At 43.8% G+C, this 16,142-nt stretch overlaps 2 protein-coding genes across 2 annotated transcripts in view; both read left to right on the top strand.

The window, feature by feature from the left end:
• Window positions 1–180: 180 nt before the first annotated feature.
• LOC140721974 (uncharacterized) overlaps window positions 181–16,142 on the top strand; it is a 52,633-nt gene continuing 36,671 nt past the window's right edge. The window contains 1 exon segment of the mRNA XM_073036802.1: window positions 181–3,463. Coding sequence (XP_072892903.1) covers window positions 2,369–3,463 — 1,095 coding nt within the window. The 5' untranslated portion in view covers window positions 181–2,368.
• LOC140721966 (uncharacterized) lies at window positions 4,203–9,431 on the top strand. The gene is made up of 2 exons (XM_073036793.1): window positions 4,203–5,604; window positions 5,735–9,431. Exon 2 carries the CDS (start codon window positions 6,791–6,793, stop codon window positions 8,219–8,221), a length of 1,431 nt encoding a protein of 476 aa, XP_072892894.1. The 5' UTR covers window positions 4,203–5,604; window positions 5,735–6,790; the 3' UTR covers window positions 8,222–9,431.

Genomic DNA, 16,142 nt, shown 5'->3' with positions numbered 1-16,142 from the left:
TCAGGAGGTGGACACAGAGTCTATAGAAGTGAGGCAAAGCAGCATCATCTTCATGGACACTGTACAGATTACAGAGGTGGAAGTGTTTGCCGTCTGAAGGCAAATTGCCATGGATAAATCCCCAGGGCCTGACAAATTGTTCCCTCGGACCCTTTGGAAGACAAGTGCAGAAGTTGTCGGGGCCCAAGCACAGGTATTTAAATCATCCTTAGTGACAGGTGAGGAACTGGAGGATTGGAGGACAACCAACGTTGTCCGCTGTTCAAGAAAGGCTCTAAAAATAAACTAAGAAATTGTACATTGGTGTGCTTGACATCAGTAGGGGGAAAGTTATTGGAACTTATGTGCAGGAACCGGATATATAAGTATTTGGATAGATGTGAATTGATTAAGGATAGACAACATGGCTTTGTGCTTGGTAGTTCATGGCTCACCAATCTTATAGAGTCTCTCGAGGAAGTTATCAGGAAAGTGGATGAAGGCAAGGCACTTGACAATGTCTCATATGGGAGGTTGGTCAAGAAGGTTCAGTCACTCAGCATTCAAGATGAGATAGTAAATTGGACGAGATACTGGCTTTGGGAGAAGCCAGAGTGTGGTAGCAGATGGTTGGCTCTCTGACTGGAGGCCTGTGACTAGTTGTGTGCCATAGGCATCAGTGCTTGATCTGTTGTTGTTTGTCATCTATATCAGTAATCTGGATGATAGTGTGGTTAACTGGATCAGTAAATTTGTGGATGACACCAAGATTGGGGTGTAGTGGACAGCGAGGAAGACTATCATGGCTTATAGATCTGGACCAGCTGGAAAAATGGTTTGAGAAATGGAAAATGAAATTTAATGCAGACAAGTGTGAGGTGTTGCACTTTGGTAGGACCTACCAGGGTAGTACTTACACAGTGACTGGTTGGGCACTGAGGAGTGTTGTAGAGGAAAGGGACCTGGGAATACAAGTCTGTAATTCACTAAAAGTGGTATCACAGTTAGATAGAGATGGAAAGAAAGATTTCAGCCCATTGGCCTTCATGAACCAAAGCACTGACAACTGTAGATAGATGAAAGTTGTAAAAGAGGTTCCGAGAGTTCAGAGAAAATTCACAAGGATTTTGCCAGGTCTGGAGGACTTGGGTTACGAGGAAAAATTGAACAGGTTAGGACTTTATTTCTTGGAATGTAGAAGATTGAGGGGAGATTTGATTGTGATAGAGGGGCATAGATAAAATGCAAGCTGACTTTTACCACGGAGATGGTGTGGAGCTACAACCAGAGGCCATGGGTTAAGGGTGAAAGGTGAAATGTTAAGGGGAACATGAGGGGAAACTTCTTCACACAGATGGTCATCTGGGTGCGGAATGAGCAGCCAACACAAATGGTGAATGCGAGCTGGATTTCAACATTTAAGGAGTTTTGTGTACGTACCTGAATGGTAGGGGTGTGGGAGTGGGGAGTTTAAATAGTTTAGCACAAGCTAGATAGCCCAAAGGGCCTGTTTCTTTGTTGGTACTTTTCTGCAAGAGCCTTTAACAGCTGTGCGGACCAACCATTCATCTCAGCAAGAAATTTTTATAAGGCTTTACAACTGTGGCACTTTAAGTTAATAATACATATAAGAAAATCCCAGCTGCACGTCAAGAAAGACTATTTGTGTGAGAATTTTTCAGTTAGTGTGTGGCCAGGCACCCATGCAGCTCAGCAGGAACAGGGAATAATACCAATGGAGGGAGCCAAACTGAGCCAAGGCACAAATTGGAGACCGCAGAAATGCCCCATTCCTATAGAAACAAGAAGAGCATCAGGGAATTGATGGTTATTCCAGATACCAGCACTGTGCCCAGTTAGAAGATGATTTCTCTGTCCAACTTGGGTGGAACCTCACTGTAACAGTGTGATGCTGGATCAGACCTTGGCAACTCAAGTAATCTCATCCGAAGTGTTGTCCTACACCCAGTGATGGATTTTGTAAATCTTTTTACAGGTTAAAAACGAGAAGGAATCTGTCTCCCGGAAGCTCAGACATGGCACACCAGTTTTGCTGTCTCTGTCTAGATATTTAAGAAGTGAAGCAAGGGGTTCAATCGACCATCCTACCTGATCAGACTATGGGGCAGGATTCACTCAGTCATTTGACCAACTGGCACGCCCGTCATTTTACACAGGGGAGAGCCCATTCTTCTGCTCAGACATTGGGAATGGATTCAGTCAGTCATCTCAACTGAAGGTATATCAGCAAGTTCACACCGGGCAAGGTTATTCACCTGTTCTGTGTGTAAGAAAGGATTTAGTCTGTCATCCCACCTGTGGACACACCAGTCAGAAGCTGGTCATCTGTTGAATTTCTGGGAAAGGATTCACTCGGTCATCTGACCTGATGGCACACCAGCAAGTTCAGACCGGGGTGCGGCCGTTCACCTGCTTGGACTGTGGGAAGGAATTCATTTGCTCATCCCACCTACAGAGACATCAGCGTGTTCACACTGGGGAGAGGCCATTCACCTGCTCAGACTGTGGGAAGGGATTCTCTTCCTCATTCCAACTGAAGGTACATCAGAGAGTTCACACTGGGGAGAGGCCATTCACCTGCTCAGACTGTGGGAAGGGATTCTCTTCTTCATCCCAACTGAAGGTACATCAGAGAGTTCACACTGGGGAGAGGCCGTTCACCTGCTCAGTCTGTGGGAAGGGATTCACTCGGTCATCTGACCTGCTGAGTCATCAGCATGTTCACACTGGGGAGATGCCATTCACCTGCTCAAGCTGTGGGAAGGGATTCACTCAGTCACGTGACCTAATGGCTCACCAGCGAGTTCACACCGGGGAGCGGCCGTTTACCTGCTCAGACTGTGGGAAGGGATTCACTTTGGCATCGATACTAGTGAGACACCAGCGAGTTCACACTGGGGAGAAGCCATTCACCTGCTCAGTCTGCAGGAAGGGATTTACTCGGTCATCCCACCTACAGAGACACCAGCGAGTTCACACTGGGGAGAAGCCATTCACCTGCTCAGTCTGCGGGAAGGGATTTACTCGGTCATCCCGCCTCCAGAAACACCATCGAGTTCACACTGGGGAGAAGCCATTCACCTGCTCAGAATGTGGGAAGAGATTCACTGATTCATCCACCCTACAGAGACACCAGAAAGTTCACACTGGGGAGAAGCCGTTCACCTGCTCAGTCTGTGGGATGGGATTCACTCAGTCATTTCACCTGAAGAGTCATCAGCGAGTTCACACTGGGGAGAGGCCATTCACCTGCTCCGTCTGTGGGAAGGGATTCACTCGGTCATCCACCCTACAGAGTCATCAGCGAGTTCACACTGGGGAGAAGCCGTTCACCTGCTCAGACTGTGGGAAGGGATTCACTTTCTCATCTCAACTGAAGGTACATCAGGTGGTTCACACTGGGGAGTGGCCATTCACCTGCTCAGTCTGTGGGAAGGGATTCACTTTCTCATCTAAACTGAAGGTACATCAACAAGTTCACACTGGGGAGTGGCCGTTCATCTGCTCAGTCTGTGGGAAGGGATTCACTCAGTCCTCCAGCCTACAGAGACACCAGTCAGTTCACACATTCTGAGCTATTCACCTGCACAGAATGTTGGAAAGGATTCATTCAGTCATCCCAACTACTGGCACACCAGTCAGTTCACATTCTTATTAATTCCTTGCCTTTGCTTGCTGAGGACATTCATTTTAAGAGAGAGAGTGATTAAGAAGGCAAATCAGTCGGGCTTGCAGCTTGTTTACATCGCTCACAGCTTGTTTAGTTTTAACCGAGGACTCAGACACTCAGAGTCAGACGGAGATGAAGTAGGAAAAATGGAAGGATCGAAACCAGGGAACTAGTGGCCAAGGGTCACTGTTTAGAGCTTTCCTATGCCCACAAGGGTGGGTTAAGTATCGATTCACCATACATCGAATGTGTGGTTATCACCTCATTTGATCCATAGGTGTGGATCGGATTTGGGGTATCCTGTGAAGACTACTTATGTGTTAACGCTTGGCTGGGAGTGGTGTGATAATTCACTTGAAGGCGATACCCCTTGTGACAAGTCACTTTCGGTGATAATTCGTATGTGGATTTGAAACGATGAAGCATAAAATCTACAGCAACTGTTCTCTCGTTTCACCACAATGGAACCTTTGGAATTCGACGTAATTGCCTTCTCTCGACATTTACCCTGGATTACAAATATCATCACCTATTCCGTGGATGAACTGAACTTCCATACTTTACCATCTCAAGACTCTAAGCCTTGTTTCCCCCGAGCTCAATAGTTTGGGAGTTATATTTTGTAACGCCTGTGCCCCAACTCTGAGGGGCTGAAGGGTACAACGTAGCCCCCTCCTTTTTCAGAATCGCAAGATCGCTATTAATTCAGGTCAGGAAACCCAGGAAATGAGAGAAAGACGCGCAGAATCCACAGGGGGTTTGGAATGTCCTGGCCCCTCAGCGATACAAAGCCACGGGAAATGGCCATTGTCTCTTGGAGACGGAATTGTGTATTGAGTACTGTACTATTTATTTGAAGGCCTCAGGGAATGAGCGGAGGGGGCTGGTTGAGGGATTGCATCATCCCAACCTGATTGACATCTGAGACCCCATGAGTAAGGATAAAAGAGGGTCTGGGGAACAACCCCTTTAGACGCACCAGGAGAAAGGATAGAAATCCCGTGACAGCGTTTAATAGCGACTGCCGGTGGTGACTTGTATGTGTGTCCATCCTTGCTCGGATGACGAGTTTTCCACGGAACGGCTTAGCTAAAGGACCGACTACAAAAACGGAACTCTCGAAGGATCGACATCATATAAAGGAAAGCAGGCAAGTTTAAAACATCTGTCTCTCTTGACTCCAACAAAAGGCTGCAGCCTGCATGAACTTGAGTGACTTTTATATTTCCATCAGACAATACATCGGACAATCCCCTGGACATAGATAGAGCTATTTCTTATTGATTATTATTATACCCGCACTTTTAGATTTAGGATTGACAACGTATATTATCTGTATGTTTGCATTGATATTATTTTTGTGTATTTTTATCAATAAATACTGTTAAAAATAGTACCATCAGACTTAACGGACCTCTCTATCTTTGCTGGTAAGTGACCCAGTTATGGGGTACGTAACAACTTGGGGTTCTCGTCTCGAGATTTGAGACCAAATTGGGAGGTCAGTGAATCGGGCTTGTTAGTCCAAACTTGGATCTGGTACAGGGGTAGCCAGACGGGAAACCAGGAAAGATGGACGTGGATGAATTTATAGAAAACCCGACTTTGGAGGCGCTAGAGGCGGCCACCAATTCGGACTTGATAAATATGGCGAAGGGGCTAAACCTCGCAGAGGTGAGGTCAATGAAAAAGTGGGAGGTGTGAAGGGCCATAACTTAATATTATATTGAGAAGAATGTGTTTGCAGCTGAGGTATTGGAAAATATCCCTGAAAAGGTACCAGCTAGTGGGACGGCTCAGTTAGAGTTGGAGAAATTAAGGTTGGAACATGAAATTAAATTAAAGCAGCTGAGAAGGAGAAAGACAGAGCTGAGAAGGAGAAAGAAAGGGCTGACAAACAAAGGGAGCATGCACTCCAGCTAAAGGAGTTAGAGGTGAAACGGGAGCATGAGCTCCAGCTAAAGGGGTTAGAGGTGAAAAAAGAGCAGGACAGAGCTGAGAAGCAAAGAGAGCATGAAATTCAGTTAACACAGCTGGAGGCAGCTGAAAAGGAAAAGGAGCGAGCCGAGAAGGAGAGAGAGTATGAGGAGGCAGAGAAAGAGGCAACATGACTTGGATATGGAAAAGTTAAAGGCAAGAGTGAAGAGCTCAAGGGTCAGACCGAGAGGAGCGGTTTAATGTTAGTCGGGAGTCAGGTTAGTACCTCCGTTCGAGGAGATGGATGTTGATAGTTATTTCTTGCTTTTTGAAAAAGTGGCAGTGAATCAGAAGTGGCCCAAAGAGCAGTGGGTGGCGTTGTTACAAAGTGTGTTAAAAGGGAAGGCACAAAGGGCATATGTGGCGTTGTCTGTGGAGGAGGAAGAGGCGGAGGATTATGACTAAGTAAAAACGGCCATTCTCCGGACTTACGAATTGGTACCTAAAGCGTATAGACAAAAGTTCAGAAATTTAAAGGAAGGGTGGAATCAGATGTATACCGAGTTTGCCTATGAGAAGGGTGTGCTCTTGGATTGTTGGTGTACAACAGAAATAGTGGAAGAGGATTTTTGGCGTCTCAGGGAGCTAATTCTGATTGAGAAATTTAAAAGTGGTGTTTCGGAGGATATCTGGATGTATTTGAATGAGAAGCTGAATAAGTCCATCTCCGAATTTGCTAGGTTCGCAGATGAATATGCCCTAACCCACAAGACAAAGTTTTCCTCGAATAAAAGTTCCCAGAGAGATTGTGGGAACGATAGAGAAAGCCTGCTGGCTGAGGCAGAGGTCCCGCCGGGAGCTAGTGGTACGATTGGGGAGGAGAGGCAAGACGGCCAGAGATTTCCTGGCTTGACCTATTTTAATTGTGGAAAGGGTGGACATATAGCATCTAGGTGCTTGGCTCCGAGGAAGGAGACAGTAAAAGGGAAAGCAGCAGTCCCTATTGGATGTGCCGTGGTAATCAGTAAATCGACAAGAGTGCCCCGGGTAGACAGGGTAAGAGAAGGGTCTGAGACTTGTATTCAAACGGAACCGTGTCTGAGAGAGGGAGACCCACCAGTTCCCGTGTGAATCTGGAGAGACACGGGGGCTGAACTGTCATTGATTAGCAGTCAGGTACTGGATTTTGGTCGCAAGACGGGAATGGTAGCTGTGAAAGGAATAGGAAAAGGGACGGAAACGGTGCCCTTGCATAGGGTCATTATGAATTGTGACCCAGTCTCTGGACCAGTTGAAATGGGGGTGCGATCAGAATTCCCGAGAACTGACGCGGACGTCCTTCTGGGTAATGATTTAGCCGGTGGTAAGGTTTGGTCAGCAATGAAGCTGACGAGACAGCCGGTGGAGACTCCGCCCCTAGATTCCGAGATCTATCCCGCATGCGCGATCACTCGCAGCATGTCGCGAAAGGCAGCTGAGAACGAGAGCAGTTTAAATCCGGCCAATATCGAGTTGGCCGAGACGTTTTTACCGACCCTGTACCACGAGGGTTTAGAGGGTGGTAAAACTAAGAGTAGTAAAGTGAAAGAGAGTAAGGGAGAGGAGGTAGACCCTCCCTTAGCGAGGAGAAAAGTTCTAAAGGCACGAAATAAAGATGAGAAACAGATAAAGCTGTTAAAAGGTCCAGGGTTAGACATGGATGATCTGTCTGGTTTGGCAGAACTGTTTGAAGAAGTGGAAAATTCTAAAGGTGTTCCCAATAATGAAATGAGGGCAGTCCTCGATGAAAAGGGTGCCTTGAAGAAGTCTGCTGGGTTGGCAGATGAGGTTGTTTCAGCCCGCGGTGTTGAGTTTACTCCGGAAGGGAGTTGCCCACAGAGTAGCTGGGAGGATCAGGGGAATTTAGAATTTGGACCGGGTATGGGTATTGAAAACCTGGAAGAGGCAAATGTCCCGTTTGAGTGTGTCCAAGATGTGGATGCACGTGGTACTGAACCTAGTAATGGAGCTCAGAAAAAGTCTGAGGTATTTGATTCACTTGAAAAGGAACGCAGTCCTTGTGGGTCAGATGGACTTGGTTCAGTGAAGAAAGGGTTAACCTTGGTAAAAGTGGGAAGTGAGAGTTCCCAGGTGTTTGGGCTCGAAGGTGTGTTAAAAGTTAGTGAGGAGATCAAAGGTGGTGAGGTGAATATTTTTATTGAAGGAAAAGGGAAATGTGTAGTTCCCAAATTGAATGATGATAATTTAAAGGCTGGACTGATATCAGAAGCAGCAACCAGGCTACAGAGACAATGGCTCGGTACCACAAAGCCTGTGAATCAATTACAGGTTGAGTTGGAAGGTAAAGGGGCCCCACACGCTATTGTTCTTCTAGAGTGTGGTGTAAAAAGGCAGAATTTGAAATGCTGTTTGAACAAAGAGTTTAAATTGAAAACTAATAGCCTGAAGGGTCCTGAAGAGGAATCTAGCAACTTGCGTAAAATTAAAGAATTGGGTGGAAATTCGGAAGATGGTCTAAGTTTGGAACACATTGTTGATAAAATAACTCCTATGAAAGGAGCGGGCGAAAGCCTATTTCGCCAGGGTGCCCAAGATCACCACGAGGGAATTAACCGGAAAAGAGGCGAGGGTTAATGGAGACGCCATTTTTAAATAGCAGAAGCCGGTTTTAAGGGATTTCGACAAAGTATGTGAATAATAAAGACAACCCCCATGGAAGCTTGACTGTTAAGTTTGAAAGTAACATAAAGATTAGTATTTTGCATGAACTTTTGCAGTACACACATAAGCTAAGATCACAACTCTTTAGTTTTGTTTGCTGAAGGAAAGAAATAAAAATAGGTGGTTATTAAATTGAAGTCTGATGCTACAAGACTTTAGTAAGGTACAAGATGTTAAGGTATTAAAGGAAGTGACAATGTAATCGTTAATTGTTTAGATGCCGAATTGAATGTATAACTGTATTACTCTGTAATGAAAAAAAAAGCTTTGTTAGATTCTAAAATCCTGTGAGACTCTGTATTACTCGTTTATTACCGATGGTAAAAAACGCGTTGAAGAAAGGGGGTGTTACGCCTGTGCCCCAACTCTGAGGGGCCGAAGGGTACAAAGTAGCCCCCTCCTTTTTGAGAATCACAAGATCGCTATTAATTCAGGTCAGGAGACCCAGGAATTGAGAGAAAGACACGCAGAATCCACAGGGGGTTTGGAATGTCCTGGCCCCTCAGCGATACAAAGCCACGGGAAACGGCCATTGTCTCTTGGAGACGGAATTGTGTATTGAGTACTGTACTATTTATTTGAAGTCCTCAGGGAATGTGCCGAGGGGGTGGCTGAGGGATTGCATCATCCCAACCTGATTGACATCTGAGACCCCGTGAGTAAGGATAAAAGAGGGTCTGGGGAACAACCCCTTTAGACGCACCAGGAGAAAGGATAGAAATCCCGTGACAGCGTTTAATAGCGACAGCTGGTGGTGACTCGTGTGTGTGTCCATCCTTGCCCGGATGACGAGTTTTCCACGGAATGGCTTAGCTAAAGGACCGACTACAAAAACGGAACTCTCGAAGGATCGACATCATAAAAAGGGAAGCAGGCAAGTTTAAAACATCTGTCTCTCTTGACTCCAACAAAAGGCTGCAGCCTGCATGAACTTGAGTGACTTTTATATTTCCATCAGACAATACATCGGACAATCCCCTGGACAACGATAGAGTTATTTCTTATTGATTATTATTATACCCGCTCTTTTAGATTTAGTATTGACGACGTATATTATCTGTATGTTTGCATTGATATTATTTTTGTGTATTTTTATCAATAAATACTGTTAAAAATAGTACCATCAGACTTCAACGGACCTCTCTATCTTTGCTGGTAAGTGACCCAGTTATGGGGTACGTAACAATTTACACACATATATACACATAACACTGTTAACTTTTGTTTATCTTGCTTAATTTACTTTATTATAAGTAGATACTAATAAAGATAGTGGTTTTAACATCAAAACTAGACTCCAGGAGTAGTCTATTGCTGCTGGTTAATTTCTAAAGCTTTAGTTTCTAAATTTTTGTTCATAACAAAATTGGGGCCTGCATATGGGATATGAACAAATTTGAGGGCGTGTTGATTAATTAATTATTGATTTCATTGGGGAAATCCCTTTTGATTTATTTGTCTGCAAAATCAGCAGCAATGGATGTTGATAAATTTCTGGAAGCACCAACCTCTGAGGCATTAGAGGACGCCAGAAGGATCGTTTTGTTGTGTATTGCGAAAAGGTTTAAACTTGCTAAGGTGAAATTGACAATGAGGAAGGCACAGATGCAGAGGATTATAGCTGAACATCATGTATCTGAGGTGTGTTTAAAGTGGAGGAGTTGGAGGTGTTTCCTGAAAGTAAACCTAGTGAGCTTGAGCTCCATTACAAGTTAGAAAAGTTAAAGATGGAGGCTGCGGAAAGGCAGAGGCAGTTTGAGGCCAGAGAGGCAGAAAAACAGAGGGAGGAAGCAGAAAGACAGAGGGTGTTCGAGCTGGAAAAGGTAGAGAGATTGCAGCCAAGGGGTCTAGCGTTAGACACTGGTGATAAGTTTGAGGACAGTCGGGAAGTTAAATTGGTACCTCCACTTGACGAGGCAGAGGTTGATAAATACTTTCAGCATTTTGAGAAGGTTGCTCAGAGTTTAAAGTGGCCAAAAAGGGTTGGCCTATTCTCTTACAATGTGTAATTGAGGGGAAGGCTCAGCAAACCTATTCTGCTTTGACAGTTGATGAAGCAGTTGATTATGACATAGTGAAACAGGCTGTGCTCAAACTTACAAGTTGGTCCCAGAATCATACAGGCAAAAGTTTAGAAATTCAAGGAAATCTGTGAACCAGACTTATATGGAATTTTCTTGTTTGTGTTTTTGCTGGTGCACATATAAAAATATAAATGATGATTTTAACAGCTTGAAAGGGTTGGTTGTAATTGAAGAATTCAAAAGATGCGTCCCTGATGACATAAATAGATGAAAAGGATGCTGCTACATTGCAGGAGTGTGCTACATTAGCAGATGAGTTTGCTTTAACTCATAGTGTTAAATTTACCCAGAATAAGAGTTTCCGAAAGAGCAGCAGGGATCACCAGGGTAAACCAGAAATTAAAGCTGGGACTAGTGACATGAGTAAGGATGAACGGAAGCAGTTGAAGGAGAAATATTCTGGTCTGTCTTGTTACTATTGTAAGAAGCTGCTCATATGATGGCTAACTGTTCTATCCTGAATAAGAAAAAGAAAAAGGAGGCAGTCCCAAATGCCTGTGTTCAGTATGTTGAAGCACCTATAACCCCACAGGGTTCTGAACATTCTGTTGAGACTCAGTTAAGTACTGAGAGGTCTGACCGAGTTAAGAAGGGATTCGATCATTTTATGTCAGATGGGTTTGTATTAGTAAAGGAACAGTCAACCCCAGTACCAGTGAAAATTCTTTGAGATACTGGGGCTTCTCAGTCACTTATATTAGACAGCGTTCTAAAGTTTGGTGATGAGACTAACACTTGTGAGGTGAATCTTATTAAAGGCATTGGGAGCGGCATTTTATTAAAGGCATTGGGGCTTCTGTGCCATTGCTCAAGGTAACTTTACAGTCTGGGTTGGTTTCCAGACTTGTTAAGATTGGATTATGCTCCAGTTTACCGGTGGAAGATGTTACTTTGCTGTTAGGGAATGACCTGGCAGATGGTAAAGTAGTTCCTGCAGTGCAGTTGACAACTAAGCCAACCACTGATGACTGACAGATGGATTTTAAAGTTTATCCTTCCTGTGTAGTAACTCCCAAGTATGGCTAAAAAGTCTGCCGACGCAGATGGTTCTGTGCAGCATGATTCTGATACCCATGATAGCCAAAGTCGGGATTCAGGTAATGCTGACCTGTCAGGGACTTTTCTGCCTTCATTGTTTCAACAGGATTCAGGTAGTAAGTCTGATGAGAAAGACTTATCCCTGTCTTGGAAGGAGTTTATAGCAGAACAGAACCGGGACCCTGAGATTGAAGTTTTAAAAGAAACAAATCTCTCAGATGATGAGATTAAGAAAATGCAAGTTGGGTATTATCTCAAGGATGGAGTGTTAATCAGGAAGTGGAGGCCACCTGCTATACCTGTTAGTGAGGAACGGACAGTTGTTCACCAAGTTGTAGTTCCTAAAGTTTATAGGATAAAAATGTTAACTCTGGCCCACAGTATGCCCTTAGGTGGCCATTTTGGAGTGAATAAAAGTAAACAGGATTATGAAGGAATTTTATGGCCTAATTTGAGGAAGATGTTATGACCTTTTGCAGAACCTGTCACACTTGTCAAGTTGTGGATAAACCTAATCAGGACACACCAGTGGCCCCACTCCGGCCTATACCTGCATTCAGTGAACCCTTTTCCAAAGTTATAGTGGATTGTATTGGCCCATTGCCAAAGACTAAAGCTGGCCATCGGTATTTGCTATCTATTATGAGTACCTCATCCAGATTCCCAGAGGCAAAACCTCTCAGGAATATTAATGCTCAAACTGTGACGAAGGCTCAGTTTTTTACTCTATTTGGTTGCCTAAAGCAATCCAGTCTGATCAAGGAAGTAATTTTACATCTGGTTTATTCCAGCAGGTGGTTTATGAACTGGGAGCTAAATGAATTACATCAACTGCATACCATCCGGAATCACAAGGGGCTTTAGATAGATTTCATTCCACCCTCAAAACAATGAATAAGACATACTGTGTTGAAAGTGGAAAATACTGGGATGAAGGAATATATTTTTTTTGTTCACAGTAAGAGAGTCAGTACAGGATTCACTGGGCTTTAGTCCATTTGAATTTGTATTTGGTCACTGCGTGAGGGGACCTTTGACCTTGTTAAAGGAACAGTGGATTGATGGGATGTACATGTTAACTTCTTAGACTATGTTTTGAAGTTCAAAAACAAACTACACCAGTCCTGTAGCCTCGCAAGACAAAACTTATAGATTTCTGAAAGCAAAATGAAGTTTTGGTTTGATAAGCAGGCTTGTGAAAGAAAATACCAGGTGGGGGGTAAGGTGCTTGCCTTATTTCCAATGTGGATGAATCCAGTTAAGGCGAAATTCAGTGGACCGTATGAAACAGTCTCTCAAGTTAATGATGTGAATTATGTTATTAAGACATCCGACCGACATAAACCAACACAGGTGCTACACATAAATATGATACAGACTTGTTTTTACAAGCAGGCACCATCTGTGGGTTTTATTATCAAAACATATGAATCTGGCAACCCTGAGAATGAAACAATTGACTCATCTGAGACTTTTCACAAGCCAAACATGGTCCCAGTTAGGCTAATGAACTCGGTTGTTCAAGAAAACATTGATAACAAGTTGGCTCATCTGCAGCCAAAGCAACAACAACAGCTGAAGAAATTAATTCTGAAGTTTAAAGACTTATTTCCCAATGTTCCCAAGCAAACCACGGTTGCAGTACACGACGTAGATTTCGGTCCAGCCAAACCGATTAAACAACACCCATATTGCATGAAGGTAGAACAATGTAAATTGGCTTAGCAAGAAATTGAATATATGCTGAACAATTATATTATTAGAGCTGTGATTATGGACTGTGCCTCTAAGAACCATGTCTGTAAGAGAGAGAGAGAGAGACGAGCACAAGCCGCTTGTTACAGAGACAGATAGAGTGGAGGGCCTGCATGATGGACAGCTGGTGTTCAGCACAATGGTATTTAAAGGAGAGTTGCTGTTTGTTTTTTAGGACAGGCAGACACACAAAGGCTAGTGGGAAGTGTTGTCACTGAAGTTTTAAATGCCCACGAGGGTGGGGTTGAGGATCAGTTAAGAGGAATCAGTCTGTGACTATTAGTGCATGTAAGAGCGAACCCTGTGAAATCTGCTAGAAACCCTTGCCTGGGTTGGTAGATTGTCACTTGAAGACGGTGCTCTTTAGCTGGTCACGTTTGACTAAATTGAAAGATTTGGAGGACATCGGAAGAGAGTCGACGACACCTGTTTGGATGCCAAATCTCTCACTCAGTTCAATCCCGTGAACGGAACTGAATATCCTTACCAGACCAGCGTAAGACTGCATCATTTACCACCTAAGTTTGGGAAATATATATTTACACCTATATATGCATAACACTGCTATATTTTGCACTGATTATGGAAAGATAAATGCAGTAACAAAAACAGATGCATATCCTATCCCTAGGTTGGATGATTACATCAATAAGGCTGGAAAAGCTAAATTTCTTACAAAGATTGATCTGCTGAAAGGGTATAGGTGTGTTCCATTGACGGACAGAGGTAGAGAAATTTCTGTGTTTGTGACACCTGGGTTGTACGAATACAATGTTTTGCCATTTGGAATGAAAAATGGTCTAGGAACATTTCGGAGAATGATTGATTCTGTAATTCGAGGGTTGGAACACACAGATACCTGTACTAATGACGTAGTCACAGGGAGTGACACTAGGGAAGAGCATATCTCTGCAGTAGAAAAGCTGTTTGACAGGCTTTCCCAGGCCAGCCTTACAGTTAACTTACCTAAGAGTGACTTTGGCCATGCCACTGTGACCTATCTTGGCAATGTTGTAGGTCAAGGCAAATTGGTTCCTGTTCAGGCAAAAGTCCAGACAATTTTCTGAATTTTCTATTCCGACTGGTTACAAGGCTCTTGGAAGGTTTCTGGGAATGGTTGGATATTATCGTAAGTTCTTTAAGAACATTGCTGGTATCGCTCTTCCGCTAACTAATCTCCTGAAGAAGGGCGAAAAGTTTGTTTGGACCGAGCCTTGTCAGAAGATTGATTGAAAGTTATTATTTGAGATTAGGCCAATCAATGTAGTGTCGTCAACAAATTTAATTTTCAGATTGGAGCTGTGAGTGGCGACACAAGTCATGGGTGCACAGAGAGTAAAGGAGGGGCCAAGGAGACAACCCTGAGGGGTATGTGTGCTGAGGGTCAGAGAGACAGAAGTGAGGGAGTCCACACTTAGCACCTGCTGGCGATCTGACAGGAAGACCAGGATCCAGCTACACAAGACAGGGTGAAGGCCGAGGTCTCTGAGCATCTTGTTGATACTTCACGCCTTGGTATGGCTACTGCTCTGCCTATGATTGCAAGGAACTGCAGAGAACTTTGGAGAGCAGAGAACATCAGAGAAACAAGCCTCCCCTCCATGGACTCTTCCTACACTTCCCCTGCCTCGGAAAAGCAGGATAAGAACTCAAAGATCCTCACAATCTGGACATTCTTGCAGCCAACCTGCTCTCCCTTCAAGAAAGCTATACAAAAGCCTTAAAGTGCATACCAGAAGGCTCAAGGTCGGCTTCCTGTCTGTGGTTATAAGCCAAATGTATGATAAAATGGACTCGAGCTCACAATGTAACTTGACATGACACTGCACCATATGTCTATCTGCACTGCACTTTCTCTGCAGCCATAATGCTTTGTTACAGTTATTGTCTTGTCGTATATCAACTCAATATACTGTCATAATGTATTGATCTGTGTGGATGGTACGTCAGGCAAGCTATTCACTGTAGCTCAGTACGTGATGATAATAAATAATATCCCCATTTTAATTGTGTGGAAATATTAGACAGACTGAGCTTCTGCTTTGGAACCACAGAAGGAAACTTAACTGTTGCCTTTTCTGAGGAATGCAAATAAATGGAAAAGGCCTCAATCTCGCATAACGATCTGCGGTAACTGGGATCAGGTGACCGGTGGTGGGTCTCCCATATCAATATCAGAATCAGGTTTAATAGCACCAGCATATGTCATGAAATTTGTTGTCTCTGCGGCAGCAGTAGAACCTAAATCATAACAATAGATATTGACAATTGTGATTTAAAATAAGAATATACATATTAAATAGTTAAATTATATAAGTAGTACAAAAAATGTAATAAACTATTTTAATTGTGAGGAACTATTTGACTGACTGGGTTGTTGCTTTGGAAATTCTGGAGTGAAGCTTCCCTGAACTGTACACATTTATGAGAAGCTGAGATAAATCAAAAGGCTAAATTCTCACATAAATGGGTCACACATCCAAAAACATCGGCTGCACTTCAGCAGGTAAAGCAGTGGAATGAAACATGCTGAAAATATTGCAGAAAAAAACATTGTCCACCCACCATGAGAGGAAGTGACAGATCCGGATCTCACTGCCTTGTCTGTACGGGTGAAAGATGAAGCTACACGTACACGTAGAGCAGTGACCCACAGATGCTGCAGATCTGCAGAGAAACGTGAACAGGAAACGGGATCAGGTGATGGGTGGAGGGTCTCCCACCTGAACCGCTAACTCCGCTCCTCACCCTCACACACTGCCCGACCCATCCGTCACATTTCCCACATTATTTCATATTTACACCAGATACATATTTCCTTCTTCCGTCCATGTCTTCCCCGTCCCTTTCCCTCCACCTCCATGGTCAAAGTTATGGGCTCGATTCACATCCCGGTACAACACACAATTCAGACCCATACAGGAAGTGCGCAGGTTTCATTTAAATCAGTCTATTCA

The sequence above is a fragment of the Hemitrygon akajei genome, unplaced genomic scaffold (assembly GCF_048418815.1).
Source record: "Hemitrygon akajei unplaced genomic scaffold, sHemAka1.3 Scf000066, whole genome shotgun sequence".
NCBI lineage: Eukaryota > Metazoa > Chordata > Chondrichthyes > Myliobatiformes > Dasyatidae > Hemitrygon > Hemitrygon akajei.
The sequence above is the reverse complement of the archived record's forward strand: the minus strand, read 5'-3'. Positions and strand labels throughout refer to the sequence as shown.

Bases quoted from the DNA above. Each gene is read 5' to 3' on its own strand.
- LOC140721966 (XM_073036793.1), top strand. From the start codon at position 6,791: ATGGTAGCTGTGAAAGGAATAGGAAAAGGGACGGAAACGGTGCCCTTG.